Below are 22,002 nucleotides of genomic sequence, written 5' to 3' on the forward strand. Positions count from 1 at the left end.
CAAGAATGTGCTAGACAAAATCGGCAGAAACTAACAAACTACCAGGGCAAAGCTCTCCAGGAAAATATGTGAGGATTAAAGAAAAGTAATTTTAAAAGACTCCACATAAAATACATATTTTGGTCAAAATCCCGTTCCTCACACAGTAAGGCATCTGCTTATAGGTGCAAACACACTCAATCCAGTGACCAGCCACTGAAGAGATTCCCAGATGTCTTAAAGAAAAATGCCTAACATTTAAAATATGCTCATTACTTTGCGACTTCTCAAGAGATCTACAGTAAGCTGCAAAGGGATGCGGGTAGTTTAAAATGAAATCTTGAATTCACAATGTAGCACATTGTATGTTTAGGGAACTGCTGTCCATTAACTTAATGACACTGTAAATGGATAGATTACCCTGAAATTATTTATCTGTACTTAGCATGCAATATTTCCCTATAAACTGCATTATTGAATTGCTTATAAGTTCTAGGTAGTCAGCACAGTGACTGGCCTTTATGTGGCGTAACTTAGCTATTGTAGCTTTATGCACCCCTTTCCAGGCCATACTGTTGATGTCTATACAGCACCTCCCCTCTTCTTTTTTCAGCTGTTCGGCCTTTTGAGGTTACCCTCCGTAACTGATTAACACTGGCTGTCTTGAGAATACATTTGGTGTTAATTCACATGTCCACAGGTGGGACAAAGCATTGCAGGTAGATGTTAGCCATCTCGTTGTCATATTAATCACTGCAACACATGAATGTGCCTAGAGGGAAACAAACTTCTTTACTGTCACTGACTGTATTCTGAGTGGCCTTCCAGCATAGAGAATGGGGGTACTTACATGTGACTAATTCATGTACTAAAAAAGTGTTGTGTCTGCTTAGCTTGGCACCCCATCACTTGTGTTTTGTTTGCTTCTGTTGTCTAGTGATAACAACAGGCAAAATTACAGTCCCCATTGTCTCTGAATCTACTGATCTAATCCCTTAGCAGCTGTCTTGTCACTGATCTTTTCCGTTCTGTCCTAAATTCCTGTGGAGTCAGTCTATTAACTGCCTCAATAAAATGTATTCAACCATATAAACTTTACTGAGATCCTTCCATTGGTGGATCCCACTAGGCCACACACCGTGAGAGGCTGGCGCATCGGTGACAGTCCCTCTGTTCATCAGGGGACCAAGCTAACAGAACAAACGTTAAGGACAATAAATTTGCCAGAAATTCAACAGAGCAATATACCACATGGACACTTTTGCTATATCTCTGTGCTTGAAGCTCTGCTCTTAACATCTCTGGTAGCAAATAATAACACAGTGTACCAGGAATCGTGGTTATCTCGCAGTGCAGTCGGTGCATACCAGCAATGCTCTGTTAAAGGCAATCTGCACAGCAGGAATGAAGCTGAGCTAACCAAAGGAGTACGTGCTACTTGAGCTGAGCTAACCACACCAGAGGGAACATTCAGAAGATACAGTTAAAACTTTCTCTAGTGGCAGCTCAAAGGACTGACAAGCAGCTGCTGCTTAACACAGGTGGTCCTCCAATAAAGGTACAGCAAACTGGCATTCCATCTATTTCGGGATTCTTTGGGGAAATCAGTCAAGACAGGTGGTTGCCCAGGAAGGCTACTCTCCTGTACAGCCTGCTTTGCCAAAAGATGTAAAACAAACCCCACGTGGATATTCTTAATAACGGCCACAAAGTATCTGGCTCTCATAGCTGCTATAAAACCCAGCTTATTGTGTTGACTGGCAATAACAAGAGGGATGCCTGTATGGCTAACGCACGAGCCAAGCAATATGAAGATCTTCATTAATTCCATGACTGTACTATAGATTTTTCTGGGAAGCTTTGGTGACTTCATTCAAACAAAAGATAGGAGAAACTGAGGCCTGGATATACTTTTTATGTAAGAATTATGCACGTATCTTTTTGAAAACGTATTTTCCCACAAAAGTAAACATTTTGTGAAAGTGTCTGCCTTCCAGCTTGACATTTCATGTTACCATGAAACCTATACTTCAAAAGCTTTACAATTAATGTCAAAATGTTTTGCTGGAGAAAGTGTAATTATTATTTGCATAAGAAATAGTGGACCGAGACACAGAAGGATTAGATGGCCTCTTCAGTACCACCCAGGTTTATCTGTAGTTCAGGTTGGAAGGAGAACGATCCTGGGAGTCACTGCTATGCCTTAACAAAATGATATGAATACTGCACGTAGTGCTGCTGTCCTTACCACGCTGCTGAGGGGTCAGCACAAGATCTATGCATGACTTAAACTCTCTTAGTCTCTGTTTTTAAGGGTCTAAATAGGTCTCTGACTGGTTCTCTGTACATTTTGTCTTTAAAATTTTGGCAAGTCAATTAAGAACTTAACGAAAGATTCATGTTTATAGCCACCCTGTTTGTCAAAGAGCGTAGTTCTGCCCTAGAAGCTGTACTTGAGCAGTCTGTAAGCCGTGGGTGAATCAACAGTACTGTTTTGGCAACTTCAGCAGTCTACTTGTCCTTCCTGTCAGGGACAGAAGCCACCTACTGCTGCAGGTTCCCGTATAGCACAAGGGAGTGCTAAATCTCACCCAGAGTTTAAATGCTTCGTTACTATATTAATAATTGATAGGCCAGCAAATATTAAGATTACAACTCTTGAATTCCCAATGTGCAAACCCACGGGCCTGTCAGCTGGCAAGAGAGGCTCAGTAGCTCATTTCATTGTAGATGATAATGCTGCTCCTAATAACAGACCAGTGGGGAGTGGTGAACCGTAGGACAGCTGGCAGTACTATCCCTCAGAGATCTGAAAGCCGCTAAGTGAATAGCTAGGAATACGCAATGCAACCAACCTGTAGCTGTGCTGCTGCTGAAAGCATCTTTTGCCTGGCTTGAAGCGCTGTTGACGAGGACATGGATATAGACATATTCTGCCTCAGCCATCTGATATCATCCCACATGCAACTCAACTGCAAAAATATATCCAGTTCAATCAGGTTTTGTTCTCAGCATTTACAAAAGTAGAAATGAAACAAAAAGCATTTTGGACTTGGAAAAATCAGCAGATATTGCTTATTTTGAGTTGTTGCGGATGGCAATGAGTTGCCTAGATAAACACGAAACAGATATTGAATCAGACACAGTTGTTGTTCTGTAAACATCATGCACGTATTTCAATTGCTTTTTGGATTATTGTGTAAAATTTAATTACTTTTATTTGGGGTATAAAAAATAGTGTGAAGATATTTTGAATGATGGCATAACCATAATGCCAACTTTAAAGCTTCTAGTTATTTCTGTAGGTTATATCTTCCTCTAAATGTTCATGAAACCTTTATGTACCCAAGTAGCAATAATTTATGTAGGATCATACATTTAAAAGAGCTAATTGTGAATTTGACCCATGTAAATGGTTTGTGAAAATTGCATTTTAACATGAGTGAAAGATAAAGTACTTAATCATTTAGCTTTTTAATGACATAATTTCATATATTCCGAATGATGAGCTAAGGCCTATGCATTGCTAGCGACAAATCTGTAGAAGCAATATATGAAATTAGGCTTCTGTTACCTTTGTGAACCACAGGAAATCCTGCATAACTGAACTACTGTGTGAGTCATCAATTTCCACAATTGGGATTTGATCTTCATTGGTTACCAATAAATTGTCTTTGTAAAAAAATATAACAGATAAGTAGAGTCCCCTGGAGAAAGAAGGAAACATTGTCAAACACCTCTCCTGTCTACTCACATCCATGCCAAATTTTAGTCAAGAACCACAGATGTTAAGTTCTGAGGAGACAAATAGAATCATCTGGTCTCAACTTCTGTGTTATATAGATCATGCAACTTCAGCCAGTGAACTCTGAAAAATATTTGGAAAGCTTATCACTTTAGATGATGTAAGACTACAAGAATCCAAGAAACTACGAATCTGTGCAAGCCACTGAAGTCAGTTTTAGTAAGAATTTTGCCAGAGTAAACAGTACACAATGGAGGTTTTATGCCCTTTAGAAATCAGAAATGTTACTAAAACTTTTTTTTGTCATTAATGGGCTTAGTTCTGCCCTCCTTTACTTCAGAGTAAATCTGAAGTAACTCAATTGAAATCAGGCCGGTTATTATGGATTTACATTAGTGTAATTGAGTGTAATTTGGCCAGCATATCTGAAAAACTGTTTACAGAGATCATTCCTTTCAATATTTACGCTTGCAATTAGTTGCACACGTTAAGTAGTTGCCTTAGGGAATTTAAAGACTCTGGAGAGCTCTTCTGAAAGAATAAAACTCTTATCAAAATACAAAGAAGAAAAAGCAAACTGAACTCTCCTGGCGATGAAAGAAGAAATAATCCAGCATAAGCAACTTCCATTTGCTAAAATAAATTATCAAGGCGGAGGGTTTTTTGGGTCATACTGGATTGCAAACCTATCTAAAGATGTTAGAAAATTCTAAATGTGTTACTTGTTGCCACTGGACTATTAAAACATGCTACCTGAGCCCTGCATTTTACATTATGAATGAAATAAATACCATAGTTTCATTATTGAGCAGCATCAGAGGCAGTACTTCCAAAATACCTTAGTAACTGCACTTTTTGTCTGCACAGAATATTTCACTCTGTTACAATTCAAATAAATTTCCAACAGTAGCAACGAAAAGATTCTGTTGATTTCAGCAGGAACTGGAGCATTATGTTCCTATCAGCCTCATCAGTATGAGATTTGATCAGGTTCATTCTGATTGATTGCTTTTCATTGGTAGTGGAATCTTCACATCTATTTCTAAGGTGCTTTTCACTGTTGCATAAGAGCAACAACTGCTAGCTAAAACTCAGAATGTTTGGAAGATAAAATGAATGACAAACCGTTTCAGAGTCTTCACAAACTTGTTTGATGAATGGAAAAGGTGCTTCAGGCTTCTGGAAACTGACTGCTTGCGACCAGCATTCTGTAGTTTAGAACTTTCTAAAATTGAAAATAAAAAGTAAACGAAACCCAGCACTTAAATTTCTGTTAGTATCTTATAAAGAACCTTTGTCTCTTAGACCACAATACTAAATTTCCGTCAGTGCCCACTACATTCCTTTCAAAAGACAACATTTAGAAACATGCTCAAATACAACCTTTTGCTTCTATTTTCGTTATCTTAGTGATGAATGTGACAGCAAACAATTTCCTTACTTGCAGCAAAAGACTTGGTAAAAATGTTTTGCTCCTAGGCAAAGTATAGCTTGAACTGGTACGACTTATTCGTAATGTTCAGAATGGGTATGAATTTTGCAAATGGTCTGAAAAAACCAAGAAGACAATTGAACCATCAGTCAACGTTTTAGGGTGTTGTAATTCCTCAGTTTCTAAGTTTCTAAGAACGAAATAATTGGTACCCTGGCAATCACTAACATCACAGCATCACCAGTCTAATCTAAGTAAAAGCTTTAAGGAAACAAGTAGATTGATCCTCCTCTTTCTCTGTAGCACATTAAATGCATGTGCTTTTGTTTGGGTTTTTTTCCCTTATCACAACAATTTCCAGTCACCTCTATTGCTTCCAGAGCTTTCACATTTACATTTGCTCCCTAGTAATCTAGAATCCAAGGAAGAACTCATTTGTTCTCTTCACGTCAAAGCTGAGACCTGCTGTGTGACTGCAAGGATCTCTGGACCAGCTCTCTCAATAGAAGAATTGTATAAATTCAAATATTTGCCCAATATTCTTTTTATACATTGTATCATTTTTCAATTTGATGAATTTGACTTAAAGTCTTTCCTTCTCTCATGCATGGCCTGAGTTTCCTCATAAGCCAAAGAAATCTTCCAGTGGGAACTGAAACTCGCAAGCGCTGTGAAACAGCTGTGCCCACCTGTGTACCTGTAAGCAGATTTTAGGGGGTGTGCCAATAGATGGCAGTCAGGAACATGCAGGACTGTACAATGTACAATGTATTGCCAGTTGTTGTCCACATATGGCATTTAAAAGCAATGGGCGCTTAAAACCAAGGGTTTTTTGGAACTGTCTTTTGCAATGTCCCTCCTGTTTAATGCTGTTGTAAGAGAAACAGCAGAAACATTTAATTAAAAAAAATTAATTATTCAGATATTTACTGTGGTCTGAAAAGAGAGATGAAAACAGTGACAAAAAGAAAAATGTAACTGTGGAACTACATCTCAGTTTTCCAGGATCTGACTGTTTATTTGGATGAAGCATGGATACCCATCCAGACTGAAGCGTGAAGCATTTTGAGGGACACCCTTCTCCAGTGAGGGAAAAATATGACTCATGAGGAACTGTTTGCTGAATGCTGCTAATCAGTCTGCTTTTAGGTGTTTTCAGAGTAACGTATTTCTCACCTCCAATGCAAAATAGGAGGTGTCTATCTGTGTCTCCCTAGTGAGTTCTAAGTTTGAACATTTAAAGAACATCTAAATTTGCTCTTGTCAAAACCCCATCTGTAGAAGTGCTCAACATATTTTTAAATGATGAATAAATTTGCACCGTAATTTGCACATTGAAAGCCACAGAAAGAAGACATGTTGTTAGCAATAATTACCACTCTGCTGAACAGCAAGTACAAAGAGAACAAGGTTCTATTGGGGGTGAAATCATAGAGTTCAGATGTATGATACTTATTAGATCACCAAAACCATTGTCTTTCCAGTGCAAACTTTTTCTCCATGGCATGTTCTCCAATGTGCAGTTCAGTTTAGTTTTAACAGACTCATCCAAATCCATGACTGCTCCTTTGATGCAAGGGATCTTTGTTTTCCTTTTAAAAAAATAATTTGGTTTTTTTTTCTATCCATATCTCCTCAGATAATTTTTATTTTACGGTGAACTTTCTTCAGTATATCACAGAAATGTAAACCAAATGCTACATGAAAACTCCTGTCTTACTGTTTCCTTCTTCCAAGGTTAAGACCAATTTAGGAATATAAATTTCATTTGAATTATGCAATTTTTATTTTCTTCTCTATTAAGGATGGAGGGAATGGAGGAGGAAATTGCTGAAGGCAAAGCAACATAATTCTGTATAAAACACTGAGAGACTGCAGCATTAAAATAAGAGGGCACATTACAAGTTAAATATATGTTATTGGGCTATTCAGTGGTTTGGGTTTAGTCCACAGCTTTGTAGAAGCCAACAGCAAAAGAAATAATGTAAAACTTGGTGGAGACTGTAAACTCTCCTACAGTGCTATTTTCTTTTGTTTTGCAGTGTAGTGTGTCTAGAAGCCAAAAACCATGGAGCTGAGATTAAAGGATAATTTGGATCTACAGAAAATGGAACTTTGTCTGTTATTTAATTAACTAAAAAATAACATAGAGTAACCTTTATACAGAAGCACCAGTAACAATAAAATAAGTTCCTATGAATAGATGATACAGCCATGGAGTTGTGAGCTCTTTTAACAGAAGCTCAGAAGTGAAGAAAGAGTGGCTGAGATTAGAGAATTTCCAGTGATCCCAGATCCATTCCGATCCAGATTTAGATCAGAAGCATGCAAACCTGGATTGAAAAAGGCAATTAACTACAAAGGTGTATTTACAACATTAGCAATTTTTCTCTTCTCAGGTAGGATACAGAAATGTTTCTTTGCAGTTCACTTAAATACACCAGATCGTTAAAAGCAACATAAGTCAGTTGTGGAAGAATGAGGACAAGTTGCAAACTCAGGCTGCTAGTATGCATCTGGGGTCTCTGCTCTGGAGGAATGTCTGTTATGCCGTGCCATTTCTCTGAGGAGGAAGACCATCTGGAGTTCTTTGTCCTAGCACTAGACAAGCGGGTGCCTCTCCTCAAGTGGGGCAGATGTGAAGTAAAGTCCCTCAGTGCAAAATTATCTAAGATCTTAGCCCCACAAATCAGACAGGCTGTGGAACAGCTAAATATCATTTAGGATGACCCTGAATAAGGAAGCAAATTAGCACAAGATGAGCTAGCTCGCACTGAAATCCTAGTGGAGGGCATAAAATTGGGTTTAAAGTTTTCACTAACTGTGTAACTTTATGAAAATACATCAAAGAGTTGGAAACTTCCAGACAAATTCAAGCTTAATTTAAAGCTGCACATTTTTAGCAGTGCTGACAACTGACACTGGGATAATGTGCATAGAGACGTAATTCCACACAGAAGTTAAAGACATACGTAGTGGCCAGACACCTCCATAGCTTGAGACCATGATGGATTCTGTATTAGCTCACCTCAAGGTGGGATGTCTTTCAAAAGAAAATTCTGTGTCTCATGAAGAAGCTATTGGCATGACAGTCGTATTACTGGGTGGTATATTTTAGATTACAAAGTCTGGCTCAACAGCTGAAATTGTAACTTCTGCAATTCGCTACCTGAACTTCTCAGTCTACAGCTTGATTCACAAGCCTGCTTTAGTATATTCTCACAAATAATTATAATACAAAGATTTTAAATGTCCTTCTCTTTTTAAAATGTAATAAAACTATGTGGTCTGCTTGTGAATCAAATTATCATTAGAACATTTTGATTTCACCTCTGATTGTCTAGTGAAATATGTTTCAACCAAATTTCAGAAAGAAAATATCTGGTAAGCATTTTACTGAAAAGTCGAGTTCTTTTCTTAATGAAGCGTCACACAATTAATCCACTCAGAATTGTTTAGAAAGAATGATCTACAAGAAAAAAAATACTTAAAAAATACATTTGAAGTGTTGCCAGGACATACAATTGTAGTAATTCAGTTATGATAGTCTGTAGCATGGTATTATGAAGACAAATGGATGACTGTTGTTTGTAATCATCAGGGTTTTCCAGAAGATTAAACATATGAAAGCAAAGCTTCCTAAGTAATTCCCTAGGAGATTGCATCATATCACAGAGCAGGTTCAAAAGCAACAGCTGATCTAATTCCAAAAGCTCTTAAACTCACTGTACATTCCAGTGTATTCTTCCTGGTATTTTTGTAAACTTGTTTCTTCAGCCCCTGCAATGCAAAGCACAGGGCAAAAGGCAGGCTGCAGTGTAAAGCCTGAATGAACAGACTTGGCCAGGAGATCTGCCTGGAATCTGGGCGATTTAACCCTCCCAGATCACGCTGGAGCACTAGCACACAGCCTTGCTCTTCTACCTTCTCTGTGTTCTGAGGGTTTTGCCTATAGTACCCAAGTAATCTCAGACCTTTTAGATCAATTACCCTCTCTGTTTTTCCCCTCTCTCTTGCACTCCTCCTCCACTCTCCTTCAGCCAGCCTGAGAATCATGAGTGTGATATCCTGCAGAGGAATCGCTTAGTGAAAAGCCAAGGTGCCAAGACCCCAGGTTTGAGTCCTGTCTTTGTTGTCACCTAGCTTTAATTAATGCAGAGCTTGATTTTGCTCTCATTCAGTAACCACAGCAGATCAGTGGTGGTAAGCAGACTCAAGGATACTCTACAATGTCCAGCTATTTACTGACATCTCTAAACCAAATGAGGAAGACAGAGGTTACAATATTAATGTATAATCAGTGTGGTAAAGAGAAGTATGGTAAAAAATGGTTAGATGCCTGGGCAGGTCCTCAGCTTATGCATAACAGCATATCCATGCTGACTTCTATCCATGTGAGTTGAATCATGTTGATTTACCTTAATCAAGAATCTAGCTCAGGCCTCTGTAAAAATGTGAAAAGCCATTATTTGGACTTTTCAGTCAGGTATAGCAGCTTATCTCAGATCCCTGATCAAACTCCTCAGATTTCACTGAGGCTGATAAATACCAGAGTCAAATTGCAGAGTCAAAGTGATGTCATAATTCTTACTTTTTCTGCAAACTCTCTGTTTTGATTCTTTACCAAATTACCGAAACACAAAGTATTGACATCAGTCATATATTTAAGGCAAATTCCAAAGGCTGTCTTATTATGTTACAACCCTGATTTATCCAAAATATACTACTGTGTAATGCTAGCATTACAAGCAATTATGAGATTTTTATTTGGTTGGAGGCAAGGGTGTTGCTCAAGCTGACTCTACGGTGTAGTACTGCCACATGTAAGCTCCCACATCCTCTTTTCATACATGCAACATGTTCTGCTCTAAAAGGATTTTCTATATTGTTGTTATTTATTATTTAAGAAAAAGGAGTTAGGAAATTAACAACAGAGTTGTCTGTTCTTTGCTTTGAGACTGGGGTTAATTTCTGGAGTAGTGGAATTGTATAAGAACCAGGCACTGGTGTCAGATTCCCAAAAGGAAGGATTTTCTGCATGTTGTTCGTAACTGCTTCTGTTCTGGGCTGCTACGTTAGTAAACCAGTTTATACTGAGAATATTTTCAGATGCTCCATCACTTATTTTCTGTGACTAGGAAGGTGGCTTGGAAGACCTGAGATATGCACAAGCTTCAGAAAGGGAAAACAATACCATGGAAAAAAAAGAGTTCTTTGATAGCATGAAAAAGCTATGTAAGAGGTAGAACACATCATCTGTATTTTCAGTACCAAGACCACCTGCAGGTGATAGGGCTTGTATGAATTTTAATAAGAGAAACAACATTTTCTTGCAATATCTCCTTTCCCTTTCCAAGTAACATAGCTCAATAGTTCAAGTTGCTATGGTTACAATGCGTTGTGGCAGACTGTGGATCACCATGATAGTGACATATTTGCACGTAAAGAACAAAGGCTGCATCTTTCCATTTCAGCTGGATGATTTTAGCCCTAAGTATTTCTGTGATTTTAAATCAATTGATGCAGCTTGACATATCAGTCATACTAGGTGAAGAAAAATGAAAACTTCATGGTAGTTCAACTTTTCAGTTTAAAAGAAGTTCCTTTGCAATGAAGCATTATTCCAGTTAGAAGTTTATTTTAAGAAAATAAATAGTACTTTTCAACAACCCGTATAGAACAGGAGTTTTTATATATGCTTTAAAAAGAATGCCAAGCTGCTGCCTTGGCTCTTGAGCTATTAAAGGCACAGTCTGTTTCTCATGAATGAAGAGCAAAGAGCTGGCTGAGATTCGAACTCTCTCCTAGTTTTGATCCATTCTATTTGAAAATGTAGCAATCTTATCTTCCCACCGTATTGTGCAAGTATTTTTCATTATAGATTGGCATCATATCCACTAGAGTACTTAGTGTCTTCCATTTGGAGGCAGCCAAGTCCCCTCTCTTGATCCAAAACAGTTGTTAACTCTCTAAAGTATTTCTTTATATGAAAAAATAAAAGAGAGTTTAGTGGAATCCTGTGTGAAAGTAATTTGTAGGAAAAAACAAATCAATAGGTGCGTAGAGTAGAGAGGGAGAAAGGGTGTGTCTGTGCTTGTGTGCATTCTAACTTTCAGATGTTTTAGTCCAAATAATTTCAAGGGTTAAGAGCAAGATAGTGCGCTTAAGTGATTCCAGATGGGCCAATATTAATATCTTTCTTTTCCTGATGAATGAGAAGGTATGACCTAGTTAGAAAACTGCTAAAATTACAGGCGCCACAGAGGCTTCAGCTGGTGCCCTACCACATAGATATTTATCCTTACCTCTGCAATTATAATGCTGATGAGCTGCTCGAACCTGCTGAAGGAGACGTTCCAGGGCCTCAGTGTGTCCCCTGTGCCGAGCTTCTCTTCCACTGCAGTCTTTCCAGTCTATTGAACAAAGGAAATAAACAGAAATGAAATACAAAGGACCAGGAGAGGGTTTTAAAATACTTTCTTACCTCTGATATTTCTTGGCTGTAGAGGAGTTTTACATCTGGGAATACAGGAAAAAATGTCAGTTGTTTTTAAGTCTGCTGTTTTTACTTGTACAATAAGTTTCCTTTGCCTTGTGCCAGCTAGGTAATTAATCATAATGATTATTAACAAAGGGCTCACAATCAGCTCCTAGAAGCTCCTGTAGTGACTGGCTAGACAATGGCTATTTCTCTGCAGTACATAAATGGCGTCTGTGACCACAGTGTCCGAGCCTGTACCATGCTGACACTCTCAGTACCTCACTAAGATGACACCAATCCTCCCTCCGCGTTTTGTTGAGACACTGGGAGGCTAAAGGACTCTCCTACGGTTATATAGGAAACCAATGGCAAAGCAGAGCATGAACATCTTCCTACATCCAGAGCTAGCTCTGTAGCCAGAGAAATCTATTCTGAGTAAAATCACTTCTGAAAATCTGCTCCCAGCAGAGGCCTGAACAAATGCTGACAATTCCTGCCCTAGAGTCTGCGGTCTGCTCAGCACTGCACTCGTGAGGCAAGAAGCTGCGGTTTCTGTCCCACATAACCTTCAGCCTACAAAAGACTTTGTTTTCACTCATTTGCTGCTAGCTACAATCTCAATCTTGATTTTAAAAAACAGACAATCTTATCACAAATAGGAGGATGAAACAGCGTGTGTTGGATAGGAGCTTTTTAATTCCAGACTTGACTATTTTAATATTTTCTTTATAATGAGAAAAAAGTATTGCACCAGTTTCATGACTCAAAATAATGGTGGATCAAGGTATTAAGAGATCTGTCTGCAAGGGAGGCATGCTTCCATCTTGTGGCATAGAGGCCATGTATGTATGCACAGTCACCAAGAAACAGTTTGCTCACTCACCAAGTATTCAGATCTAGTTTCTAGTGCAAGTTTGGAGTCAAGCATTCCTTCCAACGGGCTCACTATGCCAGGGATATAAATACATATTTGTTGCCATTTAGTATAGCATCTAGAGTAAGCCCCGTGAAAGGGTGGAAAGAGAAGACATTTGCTATCCTCATAGCCTGTGGGCAGTTGTAACAGCTGCAGAGTGGCTATCCTGCATGTTGGATGCTATTGCAGAGATAATGGCCAGCTGCATTTATAGCTCTGTGTAGGGATCTCCTGTGAGCAGCCAGGAGGAAGCAACTGGAACTCACCAATCTCAAAGTGCTTTGGTGTCATCAAACTGGTAGATTTTCAAACAGCCTCATGATTTCTCTGTCCCAGTTTCCAAACCTTTTGAGCCTTCAGATTGCTGACTACCTTAAAAATGACAGGGAAATCAGACTAGCTTCCCTCATTGTCCGTCACTCACATGCTAATGGATAAGCCTAGACATGTTACTGTCTGCTATGATTTCACTGACCAGCTACACAACACTGGCCACCACTTTCCAGGCTGCTACTGTGTATGTGGGGGAAACATGAGGACAGTGGCAAGCATTCACTGTCATGCTACACGAATACATCTCCAAGGATGTCACTAACCTTTGCTGCTCTGGGATTGGAATGGATCAGGATCAAGCCCTGAAGCTTTCATTTCCCTAGCATGTTCTTTTGGCTGCTGTTAACAGACAACTTTGTAGAGTATTAATGTATTCACATTTAATTTTTAGCTCAGAGCCATATTTTGTTATGCAACACTGGTGTAATTTCAGGTTGCTGTCTTCTTGCCAAGCACAAATCTGCCAGTTTTCAAAACCAATGGTGAAGGCAGTCACATGGATAAAGAAGCTCTGCCCCCAGTAACTGCAGCAGTAAACAGCTTCTTGTCTCTCAAGCTATAATTCTGATATTTGTATTAGGTAATAAAAGAATTTACATTTAGGCTCTGATGGTCTCACTTGCTGTAAAGCTTAAGCATGTGTCACTAAGAATACTTAATGAAAATACCACATTCTTGCCAGCTATGTATGTACAGGGAACTGGATCTGCCTAATGCTTCTGTGTTCACCAACAAAGAAAACATACATATATATCCCTGAAGAAACATTTCTCTTTGCCATAAAATCACAAAAAGTTCCATATATATCAAGTGATGTTCCTGCTCTCCTACAGGGAAGTCCAAAAGACTCCTCTTGTTTACCTTGGCTGCCTTTCAGAGAAACACCCCCGGTGTTCCATGCACGTCAGTGGTACTGCCATGGGTGGTTCTGCTCTCTTGGGTAGAAGCAGGGACTTAGCTGAGTTCTGAGCAGCTGCATATGACAACACGGCCCTAATGCCAGCAAGTCTAGGACTTTCTGCTATGCTAAAGCCCAGAATCCCTGAGGCACTAAACATGGGAAATGAACTTAATTCTCTGCATAGTTTTTGTGTTGATCCACTGAAATTTGCAGGAAAACTTCCCTTACATCCCAAAGCTTTGGAACTGGCACATATTATCAGGTGTTTGAAGGTTAATAACAGTGGACGAGAAATGCACAGGGAAGACAATGCAATATGCTCAAAGCAGAAGTTCGTGTCCTTCAAAGCTACAGTCTTAAATGCCACCTGTCCTGCCAGGAGTGCCCCATTCTTTGGGGATATTTAGCTGAATAACTAGCAACTACTGTAAAAGAATCTGTTGTAAATTTTTAGTTTGTGAGGCCAAATCCTGACTAGTTATACCTGGCTACAGTCAAGGTAATTTCGTGTCACTAAGTTATTCAAACCAACCCCATAGGAGTGTGCTATCCACATAGCCAAGAGTAGAATTTTGCCTCACAATTGTAAGCACATTTTTGTTCTTAAACAGAATATTTCTTTAGCCTAGTTCTGGTTTTATTCTGGGGTAAACAAGCAAAATTGAAGCAAAATGGGACAACGGTACCACCAGAGCCTCATTTATCCAACCCTCTCCAGTATGATTACTGAGAGTAAGTACAGCGTGCTTTATTTTCTCACATTAGCATGCAAGGTTATTAAATTGTTACATTACCCTAATAAAAACAAGTGCTAATGCAATAAAATGAAAAGTCCCACTTTACTGCATTAATCAATACGAGGGAAGCTGTAATATGCTGAGGCAGTTTGGCAGTGAACACTAAATCTGGAAAAGCAACAAACACCACAATGTGATTATAATAGATTAAAAATTACTGATGAAAAATCATAGTCCTAATGGAGTCTGAGAAAACCTGTCATAGGTTTGAATTGGAAGAAAGGCTTTTGGACATGTCTGGAACATTGTAGTGCTTATGGACTAGATGCTATCAACACGCGTGTCCACACTACAGTGTTTCACATACAGGATGCTATAAGAAGGGATCAAATTTTGATCCATTCATGTACTGACAAAGGAGGTTACATATAGCAGAACCCTGTTAAAATAAATTACGGTCAAAGTATTTCTAATTTTTTAAAAAGGTCAGTGACTAGATGACAATGTTCTGTCAAAGAATTGAAGAAGAATAAAAGACAAGACAAACAGATATCCATATATGATTATTTTGCTTATTTTTTGGAGGTGGAAGGAGTTGAGTTTTATTTATTTATTATTACACTCCTAGATTACATGGCAATTAAACCATGAACTCCAGAATATTTGTCTTTTCCTGTTCTTTGAAGAAGGAGAAATTCTTACAAAGCAACATCACTAATCAAACCAGAAGGGTAGACAAACTCCACCTACTTGAAGGAGAAGCATAAGCAGGAGTAGATTTGCGTGGAGGTCCCCATCCTCTCATGTTGTATGCTGAAACATGGACATAATACCTCTGGCCCTGCAAACGGAAACAACTGGAGTCAGAACTATCACCTGACTCCAAATCTTGGCTGTAATAACTGGAACGCAGTCCCTCCCAAAGATGTTTTCCTTGAAAAACTTAAATAGCTTTCAGTGGCGTCAGTTGATGCACCATGGCAGACTAAGCTATCATACAAAGATTTCAGGACAGCTGATCTGCTGAGGGTTAAGAGAACACATAAATTCCAACTGACAACTGCAATCTCTTTTACCAAAGCCGAACCCTGGGACCTCTAAGAATCAGTCTTCAGGAACAGGGACTCCACTTTTTTCCTGTTGTATTTCACAGTCTCTCTACCAGCACAGCAAAGGGTGAAGCTCTGTTTGGCTGCCACTGAAGTCAGTCAGATTTTATCACTGATTTTGATGCATAAATCTAGGCTGATGGAGAGCACTTCTGAAAGTTTAACTTTTAATTTAAATATGTTATATATTTTGGAGAGTATAGAGAAACACACAGCAAATGCTGTTCTTAACACGTGCCTATGGAGGTGACTGTGCAAGCTTGCTTAATATTAAGTTAAGAACAGTTACTCTGTTTTGTTGATAGAAAATGAGAAACAGAGTAAATGCATATTGTGGTGCAGCTCCTTGGAAGACAGTGTGCTTCAAATCAAAGATTTCCTCAGATAAAAGCCTAGAAAAAAAGGTATTTTTTTCTATTGTATGAAGAGGGATTTATATTGTGCCCAATACTTACTCTTTAAAGTTAATTCTCTCATTTTGAGAGCCCGTGTTTTGGGGCACTGGCCAAGGGTCACATGCATGCCTCCCCCCCTACTGTAACTTTGTAGGCCTGATGCAGTCTGCAGTGAATTCAGTGGAAAGGCTCCAGCTCAGTGAATGCTGGACTGGATCCCTCTGATGATGTTTCCAGTGGAAATAGTTGTATTTTGAGCAAGCTTTATTTTCATCAAGTATTTTGTGAATCAAAATTTGCTTGCACAAATGGTCCCTTGACCAGACTGTAGGAAAAAGACTTTCAGACACCTGGTCAAAATTATTCTGTTTAAGAATCCATATGAATATTCAGCAATTTTCTCAATCGTTTTTATCTGTGTAAAACACTTATACAAAAATAAATGACAAAAATGAAAATGATTGCTATCAACATGTGTGTTCCTGGAAGAAGTAGAAGAGAAAGATCTGTTATTTTAGCTATTGGTCATCAGAGTCAAGACTATATCTTTCACGAGTCTTTGATCTGCACTAAGATTATCCTGTGATCCAGAAAACAGCAGCTTTCACTCCAGTCTTCTGATCTCCCCTAAGCACGACAACTTATAAAACAGTTCATGCTGCCTGTCTATTCCTTTGTGACTTTTGGATTATGGATACCAGACCTATTATGTTTAATGACTGGAGCTTGTCGCTGGAAGAAAGGCACTCTACAGTTATTAACAACAGGCACGGATGCAAATTATCAGTGTCTTTGTTTCACTGGGGTGACAAGGGGCATCAAGATCTAAACGAGTCATTTGGCACTCACTGTTCTGAGACCTGTGATGGTGCACCGCAAAGACTGAAGATTATCCATAATTATTTCACCAATCAAAGGAGAAAAGTCTTCTGAAGAGCTCCATTCCACTAGGAAACAAATAGCAGGAGAAAATCAGATCAGATACCAGTCCGAGCAAAGAAATCAAAGTACTTGAATCACTCACAGGTTAACTTTTCTCCTAGCAGTTTCCCATTCCATGCGGATACTAGAAGTAATGTTTAACAATAATGTTTAGCAAAACTTCACACAATAATTCAATTATGTCTCTGTGTATGAGACAGAAAAGCAAAATATTGCTGAAAAGCTTTTCAGGAAAGAATGCTTTAAAATACACTGCAATACAAATGACATTCAGTCAACATTTGCCCTCATTTAAACAATTTCCTTTTAAAGAAAGAGAAGTAGTGGAAAAGAGTAAGTAGAGGATTTGGACCCGCTAATGCTATGTGCCAGTTTAGGTATCCAAACCAACAAAAAGTACTGTTTTGCAACTGGATCTGCATAGGTAGGCACGGGCAGAGAGTCCTTTCGGCTGCACAGGTCCACAAAACTCTCATCACCTTGCCTTGGCTAATTTGTAGAGAAACATCATCCTTGGACTTGATCCAACACTCACTGGAGTCCCTTCATTGGTTTCAAGTGGGCTCTGGCTCTCTTGTCCAAGCCTGATTCTCCTGTGGTCACTGAAATTATAGAGCTCCACAAGGACCTATTGAGTTGTATCCACTTTTGAAGTGAATTAAGTGGTGCTAGGCTGACACATCCTTCCCAATCTGTCCTGCAGCCTAAATTATAACAGGTACCTTCACCAAAGTGCTCCCATCAACTTGTACAGATGACTCATACTCCTGTTTTTGTGAAATAAGTAGTCCTGCTGTCAGCACTCTTCCTCAGTATTTGCAAAAATGAATGTGCATGTAAAATAATATCAAACAGACCAGGAAAACTACTAGATGATTTAAAAAAAAAAGAATATATGTAAGTGGGGAACTGATGGTTGCGTGTAGGGGAAACAGTCTCCTTTTCTTAAATTATACTTTAATAATGACAGGTACCATGATTAGAGTTAAGGTTAATCCCAGAGTCATACTTCTGGGATTTAGTAACTTGTACCTTCAGATCAAACTTACAGGAAAACCTATAAAAAACATAGTGAAACTAATCTCTTAAATTATTCTACTGTAGGCACATGAAAATCTGATCAATTTTCTGGATTTACACCAAACTAGAGAATTCAAAGCTTTCCCTTTAAGATTCACAAAATAGTTTATAGATACTTTATTTGCATATTTATTAGTATTGGAGTCAATAATTTAGAATAGATCAGAGGCTATAGGTATTTTCATTTCAGCATGTAGAATTTTTTATCTTCAGGCTGTGTTATACTGGTATTTTCACGTATAAAGAAAAAGTCTTCACAGAATATTTTACTCAGCATAAATAACATTTAGCTGCCAACATATTTTTCTAAAATAGCCAAGTATCAATAGCACAACTCATTTTTCCTTTCTCTCCTAATTGCTCCTTTTCTGTGATTGCAGTTTGTGAATGCACAGCGTGTTCTACAACATTTTTGTATTTGCTGCAATGAAAAGGACATCGGTTTTGTCTCTTGTCTTTTAACTTTTTCAGTGTATATTTTTTTAGTTTTCCATGGGTTTTAAATACCTAATTACTGCCACCTTTAGTGGAAGCTGTGTCTGCGCATTAGTATGAAAATGTAGAGGCTGTTACCATACCGTATGGTAGGGTTTTGTTGACAGCTTGATTAAAGGAATGCTTAGGAGTACCATAGAACTTGATGGCCTGTCAGAGTTTCCACTGCAAACCATGATTTTTAGGGTTTATAACTCCACAGTATTAAATCACTGAGGACATTGCATGCATGCTGCAAACAGACGTGTTGTCTGTTTTCCAGGAGGATAAATTGGAGAAACCCTTTCTGAACTGCTAACATGTTATCAACAGGCTTGCAGTCACTTCAGATACCATTTTTCTTTTCAAAGATTCATGTAAAGCAAAATAGTGTCACTCAAGACAGCTTCTGCCAGTAAATCCTCTCTTCACTGAAATCCTCAGGCAAGAGTGACTTCTTCTCAGCGTGAGGGGCAGTGGTAAGGTTGCACTTTAGGCAGCACAAAACAAAAGCCAAGGGTGAAATAAATAGCTATAAGCTGCTTTTGAGCTTCCCAAATTTTTAGCTGTTCTATGGACTGGAGAGTGCCCAAACATAAACCAGTAGGTCAAGAGGCATATTTAAATGTGGGTAGCTTACACAGATAAACATTGCAGCCCTGTTCTAGTTGTTAGGGAGAGTGACCAAGTCTGCTAGTCCTTTCATGAGGTACTCAGGAAAGCTGGGTGCCCCACTGATCCCATTAACCAGCTGAGGCTTCACTGCTGCTAGGCTGAGGCTCGGCTGTGGCTTTTGTTATGCAGGTAAGTAACGGCAGCATTTTGCACTTCTGTTTCTAGCTTACCCTGTGGTGGCTGAGACCCATGAAACTGAAAACACAGGAAGATTATATTAGCTTGTGGATCAGGTTATGGTTATCATTATGATTGAGAACCTCCCTTTAAAGGATATTTACCTAACAAGATGGTGTATACAAAGTTACTCAAATTTCAATTTTCAAATATTTGTATTTAAAAACATCACATCTGGGGAAAAAACCCTGTCCTGCAGTTTCAATAAAAATTTCCATAACTGAAAAATAAATATTTTTTGAACAGCTGTGTTGGAATAGTGCCTTCTTTTTCCCCTTGTTTCAAAGTACTACTGAAAACGTATCAACAGGAAACACTGAAGCATTGCTATTTTTGACAGAATGTAATTCTCTGACTCATCATATCTGTCATAAAGAATCTCTTAACAAATTTTGGATTTTTTTGCTTACTTTTGATTTTAACAAACTTCTTTCCCCGTGATTTTACTGATTCAGATGAGGATGACATGATACAGTTTTAAAGAAACACAAATCAACAGAAGTAATTTATCACTTACTAAGTTTATATCTCCTGTTATACATTGCCAAATTTCAGCTTTCTGCCTTAACGACTGTCTAAAAATAATACATAATACTCTATTATACTCATTCACTGGGTTTTAAACCTTTCAGAAGGATGTGAATACCAGTGTCTCTATTTTATAGGTGAGAAAATGAAGGCAAGGAGAGGTAGAGCAACTTGTTCACTCAGTTGGCCCCAAAACCAACAAGAGACAAACTCCTATGACCTATATTAAATTTTTTAGGCCAGTGCTGCTCACACTTCCTGGCTATATGGGATACATGCAGCTCTTTCTGGTACCAATACAAAGCTCCACATCCATGGTCTTACCCTTGAGATTAACCTGGATCTAAAAATTATGTAACTTTGTGCATGAGTAACCCATCACGAAGATTTTGCTAAACCTTTTCGTAGTTTCTGAGAGCAAGCTGTCGTAGCTGGAAGAGACTGCTCTGGTAGTAAACAGAAAATATCAAGCATTTGTGTAACTCTTAGTTACTCTTAGTGCTTAGGACTTTAAGAAAGAACAAAAGGCTAGCTAATGTCAGCACTTGAAAAGTTGAATATAAAAATACTCAAGTGTAAAAACCTGAAGATGAAGAGGGTCCTTTATAAGAGCCCAGGAACAAGAGCTGGTCTTGTAGACTGCACCAACTGTGCTGTAAAGGACCTGAAAGCTGTTTGGTGAATTAAGGATGGAGCATGTTCCAGTTCTGTTCCGAACACCCCAAAGGCCTGCTTTGTCGTGAACGCTGAATGTCTTCGCTGTTGCGGCTTTCCATCTGACACTTCACGTTATGTCAGAGCAGAGGTTTTTTGTGTGTTTAATATATTGGTGACTATGTGTTTTAATGAAGGTGCCCTGTATTCCAGAGCTAGCAAATGCACGATGTGTTGCTGTGGTCGCCAAGATAAGTAGTAATTTTTAAATAAACAGCAGTATAAACAGTTACATAAAACTCATGTAAATTGCTGGCACATAATTTTAGACTGGCTTAAGTTATGTAACCTACTTGTGGCCAAGTTTTTTTTTTTTTAATACTCAATTCATGCACTTTAAAAAAAAGGGAGAAGCTTATTTTCACCTGTTTCTTTTCCACTGGCTATCTTTCTATTACACTGAGCATGCCTTAAACAGCTTATCAGAGAGACTGACAGACAGACAAGACCCAAAATGAAGACACAAAAAACCCTCCTGACCCTATTGTAGATTTCTTCAGGAAAGCACCTTCTCCTAAGTCAAGTAAATAGCCCAAGTCACAGTAGAATTTGTCACTTCTCTTGGCATTTGTTTTCGCTTGCACTTAAATTACTCACTGAATTGCTGAGTAGATTAATTAGACCAAGGGACATGAGTTCTATTGCTAAACTGATGGGGTCTACAGAATACTGTACTGAGCTGGGATGTTGGGTTTTATTCTTGCATTTGCTACTGACTTGCTGTGTGACCTTGGGCAAAGCATTGTGCCACTGTGGCTTTTAACTCAGACTTCAACAACAAAGATTCTCTCCCCTTCGTCCCCATGTCCAGGGCCTAGGCTGAAGGACACTGTGATCTTAACTCGTGTTCCCAAGGGCCTCCAAGCAAATAATTGCATTGTTCAACAGCTTCCTTTGAAATGTAAAACTGAAAGATCAGAAACCACTTCACGTCATCTTTTTCTGCCTGCTGATCTTCACAAAATAATTTTAATAATTTACACTCATAATGTCTTAGCAGCTTGATTTAAGGATATTGAACACTGCCACTCATATGAATAAAATCAGAATGAAGTATCTAAACAAATATTTAGAAGTATAACAGAAATGAAGAGAATTGAACACTAGTGAAAAGCAGGAATCAGTTGTTGGTGTAGACAGCATCACCAGCTCAGATGGAGGATACTGTTTGCAGTATTTGGTCAGCTCCTCCCAGCTGCCTGGAACTGTTCTTTCCAGCCTGAATTAGGAAAGGAACCCCATTATTGCAGATTTCGGTTCAGGCTCTGTTCATGACTCTCTCATGTTTGGAAATTCACACTAACTTGGAACATTTGGAATCAGTTGCATGCTGCTCAATAAGAGCGCAGAGAGGGACAATGTGACAGGAGTGACAGCATTTACA

The 22,002-nt window shown here is 38.7% G+C and overlaps 1 protein-coding gene across 1 annotated transcript in view; it reads right to left on the reverse strand.

The window, feature by feature from the left end:
* Positions 1–22,002, reverse strand: part of ANKFN1 (ankyrin repeat and fibronectin type III domain containing 1) — a 60,739-nt gene that overhangs the window by 16,468 nt on the left and 22,269 nt on the right. Inside the window, exons 5-10 of the mRNA XM_010125210.2 lie at positions 16,878–16,975; positions 15,275–15,365; positions 11,462–11,569; positions 4,850–4,949; positions 3,554–3,686; positions 2,835–2,951 (exon numbers count right to left, since the gene is read on the reverse strand). Coding sequence (XP_010123512.2) covers positions 2,835–2,951; positions 3,554–3,686; positions 4,850–4,949; positions 11,462–11,569; positions 15,275–15,365; positions 16,878–16,975 — 647 coding nt within the window. The remainder of the gene's footprint in view (positions 1–2,834; positions 2,952–3,553; positions 3,687–4,849; positions 4,950–11,461; positions 11,570–15,274; positions 15,366–16,877; positions 16,976–22,002) is intronic.

This window comes from Chlamydotis macqueenii, chromosome 18 (genome assembly GCF_036417535.1).
Source record: "Chlamydotis macqueenii isolate bChlMac1 chromosome 18, bChlMac1.mat, whole genome shotgun sequence".
NCBI lineage: Eukaryota > Metazoa > Chordata > Aves > Otidiformes > Otididae > Chlamydotis > Chlamydotis macqueenii.